At 54.6% G+C, this 15,575-nt stretch overlaps 2 protein-coding genes across 12 annotated transcripts in view; both read left to right on the top strand.

Moving 5' to 3' along the window:
- Positions 1–8,880, top strand: part of SEPT5 (septin 5) — a 34,950-nt gene extending 26,070 nt beyond the window's left edge. For all 5 annotated transcript variants that reach the window (XM_014944014.1, XM_014944010.1, XM_014944013.1 and 2 more), the window contains exons 2-11: positions 2,518–2,614; positions 3,153–3,239; positions 3,779–3,902; positions 4,075–4,209; positions 4,318–4,435; positions 4,768–4,869; positions 5,467–5,563; positions 5,957–6,092; positions 8,102–8,204; positions 8,526–8,880. In XM_014944014.1, the coding sequence (XP_014799500.1) occupies positions 2,605–2,614; positions 3,153–3,239; positions 3,779–3,902; positions 4,075–4,209; positions 4,318–4,435; positions 4,768–4,869; positions 5,467–5,563; positions 5,957–6,092; positions 8,102–8,204; positions 8,526–8,582 (969 nt within the window). In that variant the 5' untranslated portion in view covers positions 2,518–2,604 and the 3' untranslated portion in view covers positions 8,583–8,880. The remainder of the gene's footprint in view (positions 1–2,517; positions 2,615–3,152; positions 3,240–3,778; positions 3,903–4,074; positions 4,210–4,317; positions 4,436–4,767; positions 4,870–5,466; positions 5,564–5,956; positions 6,093–8,101; positions 8,205–8,525) is intronic.
- A 2,945-nt stretch (positions 8,881–11,825) lies between these two features.
- On the top strand, positions 11,826–15,264 carry GP1BB (glycoprotein Ib (platelet), beta polypeptide). Of its 7 annotated transcripts, none has more exons than XM_014944024.1 (3): positions 11,826–12,506; positions 13,407–13,529; positions 14,287–15,264. In XM_014944024.1, exon 3 carries the CDS (start codon positions 14,529–14,531, stop codon positions 15,138–15,140), a length of 612 nt encoding a protein of 203 aa, XP_014799510.1. In that variant the 5' UTR covers positions 11,826–12,506; positions 13,407–13,529; positions 14,287–14,528; the 3' UTR covers positions 15,141–15,264. The 7 variants fall into 7 exon arrangements, with proteins under 7 accessions (XP_014799510.1, XP_014799509.1, XP_014799508.1 ...); XM_014944023.1 differs by having other exon boundaries at positions 14,139–15,264; XM_014944022.1 differs by having other exon boundaries at positions 11,826–12,540; positions 14,368–15,264.
- Positions 15,265–15,575: the final 311 nt, after the last annotated feature.

Raw genomic sequence — 15,575 nt, 5'->3', positions numbered from 1 at the left:
CATCCAAGTTTGTCATCTAATTAATGGATTTTAGCTTTCAACAACCCAGAAAGCCACCTGCCTCCTTCAGTAACCCTCGCAACCCTGCCCTGTGTCTGAGGCTGGTCGGAGGGAGGCACGGCCGGGGACAGAGCTTCTCCCCGTGTGCTCTGGCTGCCTCCCCCATGAGGGAAGTTCTCCTCTTGGTGTTGCCCTCAGCACTGACCTTCCTTGCTGCGAGGGAAATGACCGCATGAGCCACGGGTGAAGGGCAGCGTCCTGCACCCGCCAGGATTTCCTCATGTCAAACGTTGTGATTCCAGCGAGCTGTGGGGAGGTAACCAGGAGTACAGAAAATCCACACTTTCTTGGTTGGGCTGAACAGAAAAGAGATCAAGTTCAGCCAGTTACACTCAGCTGAAGTAAGCGGAGTTGCACCTGGGCTCCGCTCCCCAGTGTCTCCATTGTCAGCCCTTAATCATCTAGGTTAAAAAACAAAGAAAAAAAAGAGAAACACACCCCGAGCCTGAGCTATGGCTTTATTAGCATGTCACTAGTGTATTTCGCATGTCAAGTCACTGGAGAGAGCAGGTGCTTGTTGTCTTTCCAAATTCTGGTAAAGATGAGGGAGGTCTCTTCCCGCTCCACCCCGGAGCTGGGCTGTGTGAGGAGCACACTGGGAAGGTGCTGTGTGTTTGTGCTGCTCCTGGAGCAGCGCTGGACCTTGCACGGCGAGGCGCAGGCTGTTACGTGTGCGCTTCGGTTGGGTTCATGGATGTGCGTCACCGGGAAGCAAAGCAGCCGGGAGGCAGCCCTGGCACCAAGGGACATGGGCTGGAAAACGACCCTTTCTTCCTTATTTTCTTCATCTTGCTGTTATCCCATATCTCCCCCTGCTTTGCACTCCCGTGTTTACCCTTCACGGAGCCTTGTTGGTGGCAGTTGGCAGTGTCCCCCGGGCAGGCATTGCGTTACCACGTGCAGCTCACTGGAGCTGCCATCGCTTCTCCCCCGGGCTCTGGCTGCTGCTCCTGTGCCCCTGCTTTGGGCTGCCCCTGCCTTTTAGCTCAGCCCTCAGAGCTGCCAGTGGAGCACTTTGGGCACTCTTATTCTCCCCACTTCTCTCCAATTTCGTTTTCTGTGTCCCTTCCTGCTTTTCTGGGCTGGGGGGCAGTGAAGCAGCACTGCTTCAGCCGGGGGGTGAGGTGAGGGGGACCAGAGCCCACGGTCACTCTGTCTGTCAGGACCAAAGTGACCAGGTCTGAGACACAAACCAAACCTAACTTTCTAGAAGGCGGTGACCGTGCTAAAGAACAGAGTCCATGGGCCATGATGGCCACCAGCCATGTTTGTCCCTTCTGAACAGGCAGCTCCAGAGCAGCCATAAATTGGGAGGAGGCTCTGTGGCTGGGTGGGAGCTGGGGCTGGTTTTGAGGAACTCCTGGCTTTGGGTTTGCCTGTGGTGTGAGTCCCAAGGGTGTGTTTAGTTTAAGTGATGTTGAAAAGCAGAGTCTATGATGTCTCCAGCTCAGGCATTTGTGAATGCCTGCTTCCCCTTGGGTCCGGCTTGGGAAGTATGTGAGAAGGCAGGGGTCTGCCAAGGTCCGTGCCCACCCTCCCTCCACGATGGGGCCTGGGGAGGGGAACACGGTGCCGTGGGGGTGAGGGCTGTGAAGGCCCAGGGGTGCTCAGCTGGAGAATGGATGGAGGGATGGACGGACAGAGCAGCTGGGCTGTAGCCCACGGTTACCCACAGCAGCAGGCTGTGTCTGGGGGTGCTGAAGCAGTAGGTAACGCTCCAGTAATACCATATGTAATACCCTCACCAAACGTGTCTCACCTGTGTTCTCAGTACTTTTGTGTCTTCCTGTGCTCCTTGAACTTCCGTCTCTTCAGAAATAACAGCAGAGATTATTCAGGATTTCCTCTTACTCAGCCAGGAGTGGCTGTGACACAGCAAGAAATAATCCTGTCTCGGGTCAGAGAGGAGCCAAGCTGCTGTCCCTGCCTCTAGTCACGGCTCAGGACACCTCAGGCCCTGGGTGGTAGTTACAGAGAGCTGTGCATCGCACACTGCACGTCCCTCTGGAGGGAGGGAGGCAGAAATGGCTCCAAAAGACCTGGGGAGAGGTGACTTTGGTGAAGGGAGCCTGCGATTGTGCAAAGAGTTAGGAAGGTTGTGTGTCAGCTGCAGCCCCAGATGTGCTCTTTGGGAATGGTGGGATGTGCTCTTTCCCTTGTGCTTTCTGTGCTGGGACACTGCCCCGAGCTGCCACCTTGGCTGGTGACAGCAGCCGAGCAGGGCTGTGCCCAGGAGGAGGTGGCCCTCCGTGCCCTCCTGTGGGAAGGGTAGAAGTCCCCAGGCCCAGAGGATGTGTGTGCCCTGCCCCACAGCACCTCCAGGGCAGGGACGGACCTCTCCTCCACCCCTGGGCTCTGCCTCAATGGCTCTTTGAGTCCAGCTGCCTGTTGCTGTGTGAGACTTGAGCGGGAGGGATGGCCCAGCCTCACCTGCTCCCCTCCACCTCTGCCCTGCAGGACCATGAGAAGCAGTACGTGGGCTTTGCCACTCTGCCCAACCAGGTCCACCGGAAATCTGTGAAGAAGGGCTTTGACTTCACCCTGATGGTCGCAGGTGAGATTGCCCGTGGGTGGAGGTGGCCGGGCCACATGGTGGGTGTGTGGAGGGGACCAGCTCTCCTGACCTCCCCGAGGTGCTCCCTTGGTGCCTGGGTCCTCTCCTCGCTCTGTTCTGGTCCTCACTCAGACCCTGCTTTGTCCCCAGCCTCTGGTGCAGTCACACCGTTCCCCCAGGAGGAAAGGCTGTCCCTGACCACTTGTAGCCTGCTCCAGAGAGCCCCGAGAGCAGCTTCTCCTCCAGCAGAGTGGCTGGTCTGGGTGGTCAAGGCAGGGCCAGCCAGGGACCGAGGGAGGGCAAGGGGAGGGAGAATGGTGGAGCTGGGAAGCCACATTTGAACAAGGATTGAGACATCTTGCAGCAAAAGTCCTCCCACTGCTGGAAAAACGTATTGCCCATAAACAGCTTCTGACAGCTCATCTCTCTCACTTCCTCTGGCTCAGGATTCAAAGCCTTGTTCAGAGTTTCATTTGTAAGTCAATTAGTGGGTCATGTTGCTTGCTTTTCCCTCCTCCCTTTGCGCTCTGTCAATTAGGAGAGTCGGGTCTGGGCAAATCCACGCTGGTGAATAGCCTGTTCCTGACAGACCTCTACAAAGACAGAAAGCTCCTCAATGCAGAGGGTAAGTTGGGGACAAATGGGGGTGGATGGTTCTTGTGCCCACGGATCTGGGCTGTCCTAAGGACTAGGACTTCAGTTCCTTGCTCCAGCAGCAGCTGCAGCCCTGGCTGTAAGCTCCCGGCCCTGTTATTGCTCTCCTTTGCTGGCTCAAGGCATTGCGGTTCCAGCAGGAAGGGTTTGGCTCTGGGATCTTCTCTCCTGTGAAGCAGAGCAGCACTAGCCCTTTGGGTTGAGATGTTGAGATTTGTCTGTTGTTCTTGGGTGCTGGAATGTGGTAGGGTTTCCCCTTGCCAAATGAGTGGACAAAACGTTCAGAACAGCTGGGCTACAAGCACTTCAGAGGTTTGTGTATCTTCTCAGAGTCTGTCTCAGGCCCCCACAGTACCACTCCCTTGAGGCTCCCTAGAGGAGGATCAGGGGTTTTTGGAACCCGTGTTCCTCCCTGTGCTCAGTGATAAGGAGGGAGCTGGCTTGTGGTGGGTGGGAGCGGGGATCCCCAGCGTTACTGCCTGGCTTTAACTCACGTATTCCCGTTCAAAGAGAGAATCAACCAGACAGTGGAGATTGTCAAGCACACGGTGGACATTGAGGAGAAGGGTGTCAAGCTGAAGCTGACCATAGTGGACACCCCAGGCTTTGGAGATGCTGTCAACAACACTGAGTGGTGAGCAGGCCACTGCTGCCATCTTCCTAGTTCTTGGCCATGTCTGTTTTCTGTGGGTGCTTCATAGGAAGGGTGTCTGGCAGCAGGAAGGGGATGATGCTGCCTCATTGTCCCCAGGAGACACTGTCCTGTTAAACACATGATTTTGTTTTGATTGCCTTGCCCTTCCCAGCTGGAAGCCCATCACCGACTACATCGACCAGCAGTTTGAACAGTATTTCCGCGATGAGAGCGGCCTGAACAGGAAGAACATCCAGGACAACCGAGTGCATTGCTGCCTCTACTTCATCTCGCCCTTTGGGCACGGGTGAGAGCCCCTGCTCCCAGCCCAGATTGCTGGGTGGGTGGGAGAGGCTGGAGAGGGAGCTGCCCTCTGTGTCCTTGCTAACCATGTCCCTCCCTGTCCCTGCTGCAGGCTGAGGCCTGTGGATGTCGAGTTCATGAAGGCTCTGCACGAGAAGGTCAACATCGTGCCCCTGATTGCCAAAGCTGACTGCCTGATCCCCTCCGAGATCCGGAAGCTAAAGGAGAGGGTGAGATGCTCTTTCTCTGCGGGGGAAGTACCTGATGTGGTGGCAGGGATGGGCTGAGTACAGAGGGGAGATAGATATATATATCTGTATAGATTTATATATAGCGTGTGTGTGTATATATATATACACAGTACCTGCAAATCGAATTGCAGCAGTGCTCTGCTGTGAGAAGGGAAGTGGTGTCTGCAGAGAGGCCAGCTCTAGAAAAAACAGCAAATCCTTTCACCATCTGTGGGCTGTAGCAAACCCGTGGTAGCACAAACAGGGAAAAAAGCCAGCATTTCTGTAATGTTCAGTGTTGCATCCTTTGGTTTTGTCTTGCATGGATGCAGATCCGGGAAGAGATTGACAAATTTGGCATTAAAGTGTACCAGTTTCCTGAGTGTGACTCTGATGAGGATGAGGAGTTCAAGCAGCAAGACAGAGAGCTGAAGGTAAGGGACCTGGCAGTTCTGGCTCATGGGTATGTTGGTTGCTCCAGGAGGCAGAGCAAACAGGCTTTACTGTGCCAAAGCCTGTGCTAGGGGTGCCCAGGGGACCTGCGTTGGCTCACGTGGCAGATGGCCTGGAGAAGGTGCTGATGTCCTTGCCTGGTGCCATGAAGTCAAGTGTGGCATGAAGATATGGCACTTCTGCTGTCCCACCAGGCAGTGTCAATCTTTCCATTCTGAGCAGAGAGGAGCACAGCCTGTACATCCCTGCCCGCACGAGCTCTTGCCTACATTGTGCCACTTGCTTTGTGTCCCAGCCTCTGCTCTGGCTTCCTTGTAGAGTTTGCCCTCAAAGAAGGGACACAGGCACCTGCAGCAACACAGCTTCCCTCTCCACACCTGGGAATTAGGCTGCCTGCAGATCCCAGAGCCTTAGGCTTTTCTCTGTGGCTGCATTGTGGGTCCTGTGCTGTGGCACATGTGGGTGTCTCTGTGCCTCTCCTACCAGCACCTTCCTCCTCCTCTCCTGCTCCGCCTGAGCTTGGCCCTTGCAGGAGGGCTCCGTGGCTGAGCTGGGCTCCGCGGTGCCTCTCGTTGCAGGAGAGCGCTCCCTTTGCCGTCATCGGCAGCAACACTGTGGTGGAGGCGAAAGGCCAGCGAGTCCGTGGGCGGCTCTACCCCTGGGGCATCGTGGAAGGTGAGTGTGGTGTCTGGGGGCTGGTGCTGTGAGCGAGAGGCAGGCAGGGATGGGGGAAGGATGGGGATGGAAGGGGGACCTGACCTCTGCATGGCCACAACTGACTGAGCCACCTTTGGGACATGGCGGGGGACAAGGTAGGGTTGGGACAGAGGCACTGGGACCGGCTCAGGAGGTCTCTTGGGGGTGTAGCAGTCACCCTGCCCCTGAAGCCATGGCAGGCCGAAGAAGAGAGCCTCAGGTGTGAATGGAGGTCTGCGCCCGGACCAGGGGAGGATGAGGAAGGAACCCCGGGGGGAGTTTTGGTCCAGGCTGGGAGCCGGGAGGTGGGAAGGGGCTCCCTGGAGGGGGCTGGAGCGATGTCCAAGCACTCTCCTGTTGTTGCTTCCGCAGTGGAAAACCAGGCACACTGCGACTTCGTGAAGCTGCGGAACATGCTGATCCGGACACACATGCATGACCTGAAGGACGTCACTTGCGATGTCCACTATGAGAACTACCGAGCTCAGTGCATCCAGCAAATGACCAGGTGGGTCCCCACTGCTTCAAGCAGAGGTGGCAGGGTGTCTTGCTCTCTGTGGGGCTGGGCTTGCTCTCAGAATGGCCCCTCAGTCAGGAGGCTGTGGGGCTGCTGGGGACATGCTGGGCTGCAGCCTGGGGAATGTCTCTGGGAAGTGAAATAGCAAATCCAAGCACGTCTCCCACAGCCTGAACCCGAGGTGGGGGTGCTTCTGAGAGTCCGTGTTCCTGTCTGATGATTCCCCATGTAGATCTTGGGGAACAGGCCCCGAGGGTCTTTTGAAGAGCTGTTCCCAGCACTGGGTGAAATACATCCAGCCTAATGCAACAGGGATAAGGCGTCTCTCTGGTGGGGGAGAGCCGAGTGCGGTGCCAAGGAGCAAGGCATTCTGCACGCTGCAGTTCTGTCCAAATCACAGCCTGACCCTTGGGATGCTGCTGTTTCTCAGGCAACAGAGCCCAGGCAATTATCAAGACTCATAATGAATCTCCAAAGATTTCTCTTCATTGTCTTCCCGTTGCATTTGATTCTCTGTGGTTTTTAGTCACAATGCTCAGAAAATAGAAGAGAGAACACTCTCGGGCTTCTCATTTGAAACCTCTGGTTTTTTTCCTTCTTCCTTCCATGGCTGAAATACTGGTGACAAATTCTAGGTTTAAGTAGGTCTTGGCTCATCTGTTGTAAACCACCCCCTTTGCTTCCTGCCTGCACTGGCCGGGTGGCTCTGTGCTGCCACGTGTCAGAGCAGAACTGGCCGTGCTTCACCAGGGAACAGTCCTGCGTGTGTGCAAACGTGCAGGTTGGCACATCCTGCTCACACACAGCCTATCTCAGTGCCTTTGCATAGCAGACGAGCCTGGCTTTTTGCACACTGAGAAGACAGAGTCCAAAAATAACTATGTTAAATGCTAGAGAACTGTGGGAAGTGTCACAGCTGCTATTTAGGTAGGCTGTGTGGCTATTAAAAGAAGAGCACAATGAAAATGCAGTTGCTTAAGAAAAAGGCAATAAGCTTAAGAAAAGCTTAAGTTTGGTACCATTTCTCATGCCATGGCTAGTTCCTTGCCAGTGAACAAGTCTCGTAAAACCAGAGCGTGGCCATTTTTAGTGGTGGGATAAGAGTCCTTCTCTAGAGAGACGTTTTGGGAGGAGATCACAAGCTCCAGAGCTGGAATTGTCTGAATAATGAGCCAATGGTGACTCCACGTGGTGAGCACCTGCAAGTGGCGTCTTGAATTCCCGCATTCATCCCAGACATCTTTGGGCACCACCAGCTCCTCGCCTACAGAGAGCTCCTCTGACTTCTGGAAGGAAAGTTCCAAAAGTCAGAGGACTTTTCCTCCTTCCTCTGTCCCCTGCCTGCCCTCCTGTGCACCCCCAGGCCCCCTCGCAGCGCCGCTGTGCTGTGCCTGGTCTTGTGTCTCCCAGCCTTGCTGTCAGGCTGCCAGGGATTAAACTGCTGCCCTGGCTTTGTCTTCCTGGGAAACCTCGCAGCGCCGCTGTGCTGTGCCTGGTCTCTTGTCTCCCAGCCCTGCTCTCAGGCTGCCGGGGATTAAACTGCTGCCCTGGCTTTGTCTTCCTGGGAAAAAAAGGACCCTGGTGAGCATGTGGTGCCTGAGGGATGCTGACAGTTTGTGTTGATGCTGTGTATGGGTGCAGGCACATGCACAGATGAGCCAAAGGAGACCAGATACACGGGCTGTAAATGTCTCTGCTAAGCTTGCCAGCACAGTTACAAAAGGCGGTCAGAAACATTGGCCCTTTCTCTACTTGCTGTCAGGGTAAGCCTGGTGAGGGTTCTCTGTTAGCTACCCACAAGCTTCTGGTTTGGAAACCTTATTGGCTTTGGTCTCATTCTGCATCCAAGTGCACCCCCCTCCTCTGGACCCCCCAGCCCTCCACCCTGCATTGCTGGCAGGTCTGCCATCATGAGTGACCGCCATCGATTGTGAGGTGACACCAAAGCCAGCCTGAGCCACGACTGACCTGAGCCTTTCTTCCCCTCTCCGTCTCTCTAGCAAACTGACTCAGGACAACAGGATAGAAAGCCCAATTCCTATCCTGCCTCTCCCAACACCGGACACTGAGACGGAGAAGCTGATCAAAATGAAGGATGAGGAGGTGAGACCCGTTTCTGCCTGGGCCTCCTTGGTGTTGGAGCTGGAATCTGAGGAATTTCTCCAGGATTGCCCCATAGAGGCTGTCCTGGGGCTTCCCACTCCCACCTCCTACCATTGTGGGCTCCTGGTGTCGGGGACAGGGTGTGAAGGCTGTGGCTTTCTCTGCCAGGGAAACGTGGCTCCATTCCACCCCAGACACGGCTGTCCTGTACTCGGGCAGGAGTTCTGGCTCTCTGAGGGTTCCCTCTGTCTGCCCCGAGCAGATCCCCAGCTCCAGCCACAGCACGTCCCGTTTTGACTGTCTCTTCTCTGTCTCTCGCAGCTACGGCGAATGCAAGAGATGCTGCAGAAGATGCAGCAGCAGATGCAGGATCAGTGAGAGGCAGGTACTCGGAGGGCAGAGGGAATCCCCAGTGACCGTCTGAGGCCTGGCAAGAGCTGTGGACGTTTGGAAAAGGTTTCCCCTTGTATAGAGACTTGTGGGCAAGAGCTGCACCCGCACCCTCTAATTTATTAGCAGCAATGCTGGCTTTGCAGTCAGCTGGATTGTGGAGGAGGCTGTTCACTTAACAGTTTACTGATGTGTATTTCTTTTTTAATAATTATTCTTTCTTTTCTTTTTTCTTTTTTTTTTTTTTTTTTTAAAGAAGATAGCCTGGGAAGTCTCAAAGGCATCCCAAAAAAGAAAAAAAGAAAAGAAAAAGATCTCCCTTTCCCATGTACTAATCTCTTGTTTGGGAATGCTCTGGTATTTAAAGTCCTGGTGTCTCTGGTGTACAAACTTGAAGACTCTCTGTGTCAATGCACGTAAATGTTTACTCCCAGCTGAGGTGCTGTGTCCCCTCCCCGTTCCCCCTGTCTGGGGCCAGCACGAGTGCTGTGAAGGCAGCCCTACCCTCCTGTGAGCTCCACCTGCGCTGCTCGGGCTCCTCTCCCCGGGGCCAGCTCTGGCCCAAAGAGCTGGGACTGGGGCTTTCTCTGTGCACTGACCTGCTCGGGGTCCTGATGGTTGCCTGGCTTCCTGCTTGGTTTTTCGGAGTGTTTTCTGTTTAGTTGGTTGAGTTTGTTTTTCCTGCCAAGAAACTCCAGAGTTTTTGCACTGAGCAGCAAGGAAATGAGTCTATCAAGGTCAGTTAGAAGAAAATGGCTCTGACTGCTCTTAGTTATGTCTTTCTGGCAGAGAGGATGAATTGTTGACTATTCCTGCAAGAAGGAGATGGTGGGGTGAGCATCTTCCCAGCCAGGGTTTCCCTCCACAGCAGGCCCGAGGTGTTGGTGGAGGAACCCCGGGGCCAGCTGGTGTCTCATGGTTTAGTTCTGGTCATCCAGCTGCCGTGTCTCCAGTGGCCTGTCTGAAAAGCCCCATGGCAGCCAGAGGGCTTGGCTGGGGCTGCTTTGGAGGGGTAGAAACCCTCGGGCTGAAATCCACCCCCAAAGGAGAGCTGTGTCCTGCCCCCAGGCTTGGCAGTCCCAGAAGCTCATTGCTGGCTCTGAGCTTGTCCTGGGGAAAGGGGCAGTATTTTAGACTTGTACCAGAGACCTGCAAACCTCCTCCCCAGGCAGGTGTTGGTCACCATGGCAGGTGCAGGAGCATCACTGCGTGGAGCTGAGCACAGCCCAGAGACATGGCCCTTGCTCCCCTGCCCTTCCCCTGGGACTCAGCCCTTCTCCCCCTCCCCGGTCCGAGGCTTTTCCTGTCTCGGTGCTGGGAAGGCTGGTGGATCTGCTGGGCAGAGATAAGAGCACTCTTTTTCTGTCCTGTTCTTGCTTCCTGCAATATTTTTAACTCCAGCCCGAGCAGAGCCCCGGAGCGCCATGTGCCTGACAGGGCAGGTCTCAGCAGCAGCACTGCCGCGCTCGCAGGGACCGGGGCTGGTGGAGGGAGAGACACTTGGTGCTTCCCTCCAGCTCCAGGGAGTGCTGCCATGGGCTGGGCCCTCTGCTCCTCCAGCTCCCAGCCCCATTCCTCTGTCCCCTTTCCCCTTTGTGTCTTCTCCTCCATCGCTGGCTTGCCCCAGTAGGTCCCCCTGAGTAGGAAGCACAGTGTTGGCCAGGGATAGCCAGGCCCTAAATTCTGTTATTAGGTGCTGCGTTTGTCTGATTTCCCCCCGTGGAGCTTTAGAGTCCTCATCAGGGCTTGTCTGAGTAGTGAGTAGGTTGGCTGGTTCCAGTTATTCACTGTACAGAGCCTCTGCTGAGCTGAAGGTGGGCTGCAGGGGCAGGGGAGAGGCCCTGGCAGTGTGGAAGGACAAAGCGAGGGTGGAAGCCCCTTGGCAGAACTGTGCCAGCTGGGCAAGAGCAGTCACCAACGAGGTTTTGGTGTTTGTTTGGGTTTTTTTCTTTCATTCTCCCCTGCATTGGGCTCATAAGTGACAGTGGCAGTGCCTGGGAGAGGGGAAGGGTTCAGCTTGTCTGCAGTAACACACAGGACCAAGGTGCTTAAGAAGGAAATAGAGCCTTTCCTTGCACAATGTGCTTGAGCAGTGGAGCAGCCTGAAACAGCTTCCTCCAGGTCCTCTGGAGCTGGTTTGTTGCTGCCCAAAGCAGGAGGACTTCTGAGTTCTCAGCTTTATCCATGCTAACCTAACGGGAAACACCTTGCAGTACCTGTCCCCTCTCTTTTCTTACACTAGTCTTGTCTGTGAGGAGGATGTTCTGCTGCAAACGAGCTCTGCCCAGCTAGAGATGTTCCCCTTCAAACACATCCATTCCTAGAAGATAAAGGAGACCTTTACCCTTAGCACAGACATAGAGCTTTCACCCTGGGCTGTGTGTGAAGTGCTGTGTGTCAGCGCAGGGCACTCTGGCCACAGGCAGGATTGCTGAGGGTGACCCTGTCCCTCTGGTGAGGAAGGTCCCCCAGCTCAGAGCACATGGCTCCTACATCAAGTCAATAGTCACAAGTCTGTCCTCTGCAGAGAGCTGATGCCTTCGGCTGGTGAACATGGGTCAAGTTGCACTTCTTCAAAAAAGCAGAGGGGTGAGGCACAGAGACAGCCCTACAGAGGGACAGGGGTGCTCTGGCATCACCTCCCGGGGGCAGGGTCCCTGCCCAGGGCACCTGTTTGGGGCTGTCTGGAAAGGGAGTAGAGTAGACTTTGGGGGACACCAGGGATTCAGACTCTGTCCTGGAAGGTGGCATCTGTTTATTAAAGGAGGAATGTTTTGAACTGCTGCCCTGAGCTGCATAAGCAGAGAAGAGACTCCTGAACAAATGGAGCTTGGCCCTTTGGCTCTGGCAGCCACAAGTGTGATGGGACAGTAATCTAACCTCCCCTCCCGCAGCCCCCCTCAGCCTCACGTGCCACCCTGCATCCCAGGCACATTCCCATCCCCTGCAGGCTGGTGTCCCCCCTCCACGGTGTCCCCGGCTGCAGCTGGGGCTGTGGGGACAACAGCCGGGGCTGTCACTGCCGGGACCCGGTGCCTGACTGGGGGGGATGGTGGGTGAGCCCCCCGTGTGCCGCTGCCGTGCTGGCCCTGCCGCGCCGCCTCCCCGCATGCCTCCCCCCGAGACGGAGGGGGTCCCACTCTTGGTTCCCTGCTCCTCCTCACACACCCCGCTCTGCTCTAACGCTGGCTTGCTCCTGCCGTGCGGCTTCCTCACCCCCCCCCACCCGCATGCCTCCCCCCGAGACGGAGGGGGTCCCACTCTTGGTTCCCTGCTCCTCCTCACACACCCCGCTCTGCTCTAACGCTGGCTTGCTCCTGCCCTGCGGCTTCCTCACCCCCCCTGCTCCATTCCTAGGCTCTTTGTTTCCTGTCCATCTGTTGGGTTATTATAATATATATATTTTTTGTAAATTTCTGTTTGAACATTTTGTCATTGTGAACAAAGAAAAATGAAACCTTTTAAAACATATCCATTTTATTAAATGATTATTGTTATTATTATTAATAATGTTTACTACCTGAATTGATCAGTGAAATAAATACATTCAAAAACCCAACCTCTTTCTGTTTAATTTCCAGTCCCTGTGAGCAGTGTTGGTGCTACATTATGGGCAGGAGAGAGCAAAACTGACGCTGTTTCTTCTTTAATCTAATTCTGTCAGAGCAGGCTCCAGACAGGGCTTCCTGCATGGGATTGCTGGCCTGTTTGTGTCAGGAGCTAGACAAGATGATCTTGAAGTTCTTCTGTCTTTAAGCTTCCCCTAGAAGCAGTGTCTAAACCAGCAACGGGCAGCTGGGCAGGAGCCAGTCCCAGGAAATCCATTTTGTAAGTAGCAGAAGGAGCGTTGCTGAGCCTGTGCTGGATGCAGGGCTGGAGAGGTCAGCTCCGTGCCTGCCCTGAGCTCCTGTGGTGAGTAAACGGAGCACCGAATGCGCGAGACGAGGTACGTTTGCTGAGCAGACTCACCCTGCGGTACTCGAGCTGCTCCCAGGTGGAAGCAGGTCCTGCAGGAAAATCTGGGCTGGTTTGTTAGCCAAAGAGCTCTTTCCTACTCTGCCTGCCTGCCACGGTGAACAGCTGGAATTATCTGCTCCAACTTACTAGAAATTTAAAGCTTAATTGCTTTCTTTAGAGCATCAGATTTTCCCTTGGCTAGGGTCAAATTCTGCTGTTGTTTACACCGTAAGTTCCCTTAACATCAGCACATTTGGGGTGTTCCTAATTTCTGCTCTGTGCGATGTGCACGGTACAAGGTAATGGAGTAATGGAGTTTCCCAATGTAATTCTGGTGGCCTGATAGAGATACAGTCTTCCTCATGAGATGGGAAACCAAAGGCCACAGTGCTCAGGTAGTGCAGAAACGTCACCTTCCAGGTTCAAATGCATTTTGAGTTACTGCTTTGCAATTGAGCTTGCTCTGTGCGATGTGCACGGTACAAGGTAATGGAGTAATGGAGTTTCCCAATGTAATTCTGGTGGCCTGATAGAGATACAGTCTTCCTCATGAGATGGGAAACCAAAGGCCACAGTGCTCAGGTAGTGCAGAAACGTCACCTTCCAGGTTCAGATGCATTTTGAGTTACTGCTTTGCAATTGAGACTTTGTGATGTTTCTGTTGGAGTGAGCGTGTGTGCCCAGAATCACAGTTATCAGAGCTGCCAGCATCTCTCCCAGCGATGTTCTTGTGAGCATTTCTTGGAAGACTTGCTCAACGAAGCCTCAGCTTCCGGTGACACACAGCAAACTCGCAGGAAGGCCTCGTGTGGGAGGTGTCCCTGGGATGAGCCTGACCCTTATCTTGCCACCCAGCTGCAGGGGGATTGTCCAGGAGCTGGGCTATGCAGCTGCAAACACTCTGCACTGGCTGCACTGCCCTGAGACCTGCCTCTGGTGGTGTGAAGCCAGCAAGAAAGCAAGGATTGAACCACCCCGGTAAGTCAAAAAAGCTACTGTCTGTTCTTTTTCCCCCTTTTTATTTGGTTGAGAGATTGCACAGAAAAGCCCTGCCTTGTTGCAGGTATGTGGGCTTCTTCTAAAGAAGTTAGAGCAGCTCATGTGTTCAGCAGGAGACAGCTCATTGGCATGTGTCTCCCGGCATGGTCACGCCCCTTTTTATTTGGTTGAGAGATTGCACAGAAAAGCCCTGCCTTGTTGCAGGTATGTGGGCTTCTTCTAAAGAAGTTAGAGCAGCTCATGTGTTCTGCAGGAGCATGAGGCTGCCACACAAAGACAGCTCATTGGCCCATGTCTCCCGGCACGGTCACAGCTCCAGAGGTGGATAATTCACCTGCTGGAGCAATGTCTAGCCTGGAAGACTCCCCCGACCTCCACCCTCGGTGGTCAGCGCCCTCTCTGCTGGCCAAGGACTATTTATCATGAATTTCAAAACTGGAAAGGCTTTTTTTACTTGTGGTAACATTAAATTTACTTCTGGATCTCCTCTTGCAGTTTGCATGAGCAAAGCTTTGCTTACAGACGTAATTCAGAGCTATGATAAGGCATGAGCAGTTTCATATTCTAATTTTTGATTCCTTGACATAGATTTTCTTGGCTACCCTAGTAATGCGCCTCCAATAACGCTGAAAATACAAGCGGCTCTTGTACACCTCTGAGGAGTAGTGAAAATGCATGTGGTGGCTGCAGCTCAGCCTCCCCGTAGCCATCTGTTCATATCCCTCCTCCATTCCAGGGCTGGAAGACCAGGAACATTCCCTCTCCTGTAATGAGAGACCAAGAATTTGCACACCTCTTTTAACTCTGTTCTTTTCAGAGCTCTCGCATCTCCTGTGAAGGACACCAAACTCGCCCAACTCATCCTCAGAGCGCACCAACAAAAGAGCTGGGCTGTGGCGTCAGTCCCAGAGCGTGTGGTGCCAACTTGCCCGGTCTCTGGCTCACCCGGTCTCACCAGGGGAGTGTTTGCAGGTGAAGATGAACAGTGGAATTCTCTTGTTCCTCCTTGGATTCCTCCCACTCGTGTTAGCCTCATGCCCTGTGCCGTGCAAGTGTGCCACCAACATTATTGACTGCACCTCAAAAGGCTTAACTGTAGCAAAACTTCCAGCTGCTTTCCGCCCTTCAGCTGAAATTATCCACCTTGGTTACAACAGGCTCACCTCCATTCCCAATGGGCTCTTTGACAACCTAAGGAGCCTCCAGGTAGTCTACCTGCAGGGCAACCCTTGGGAATGCAACTGTGACATCCTCTACTTGCGCTCCTGGCTCCAGTGGCAGCAGAACCGGAGCATGTACAGGGATGTGAGATGTGCCACCCCAGCTCACCTGCAGGACCGGGTCATCGCCCATCTGACAGAAGACGAGATCATCTCCACGTGCCAGTACTGGTACTGCAGCCTGGCTCTCCTCTCTCAGCTCTTCCTCTTCATCCTCCTTTTCCTCCAAGGTATCCTGGTTATCTTCATCATTGTCTACCTGCAGAAATTCCGGAGAATGACCGCTGAAGCCCGGAGCACCACCCGAGAACTGCACCACAACCTGGACACCGGGGCGTCTTCTTCAAGAAGCCCCTACAACGGTGATTAACGACCCCCTTGGGGCGATGCCGCGCCGAGGCCGGGTGACTTGTGATATCCGGAGGGGTTACGACGGCCCTTTGGGTATTTTTGGCACGAAGCAGAACAGAAATAAAGCAGAGCTGATGATGCGAGTGGTTTGTTTTTTTCCCATTTCGTGGGATGTACCTCGTGTTCTCCTGCTGTCCCCCCCCACCCTACGCTCTGGCTTCTTTGGGAGCCCAACAGGGACCGGCTGGGGAGGGAGAGCGCTCCCCAGGATGCCGCTGAGCGCCGGCAGTACCAAGGAGCGGCCGCCAGGGGGCGCTGCCTCACGCCGGCCGTGCTGGGGTGCGGCCGCCAGGCGGCGCGAACGGCCGTTTAACGGTCGCCAACGGCCGTTTAACGGTCGCTAACGGTCGCCGCGCGCCCTCTGGCGGCCCCTCTCCCCCCCCCCCCCCCCTTA

This window comes from Calidris pugnax, unplaced genomic scaffold (assembly GCF_001431845.1).
Source record: "Calidris pugnax isolate Ruff unplaced genomic scaffold, ASM143184v1 scaffold138, whole genome shotgun sequence".
Classification (NCBI taxonomy): Eukaryota; Metazoa; Chordata; class Aves; order Charadriiformes; family Scolopacidae; genus Calidris; species Calidris pugnax.
This window is presented reverse-complemented; position numbering and strand designations above follow the sequence as displayed.

Bases quoted from the DNA above. Each gene is read 5' to 3' on its own strand.
- GP1BB (XM_014944024.1), top strand. From the start codon at position 14,529: ATGAACAGTGGAATTCTCTTGTTCCTCCTTGGATTCCTCCCACTCGTG.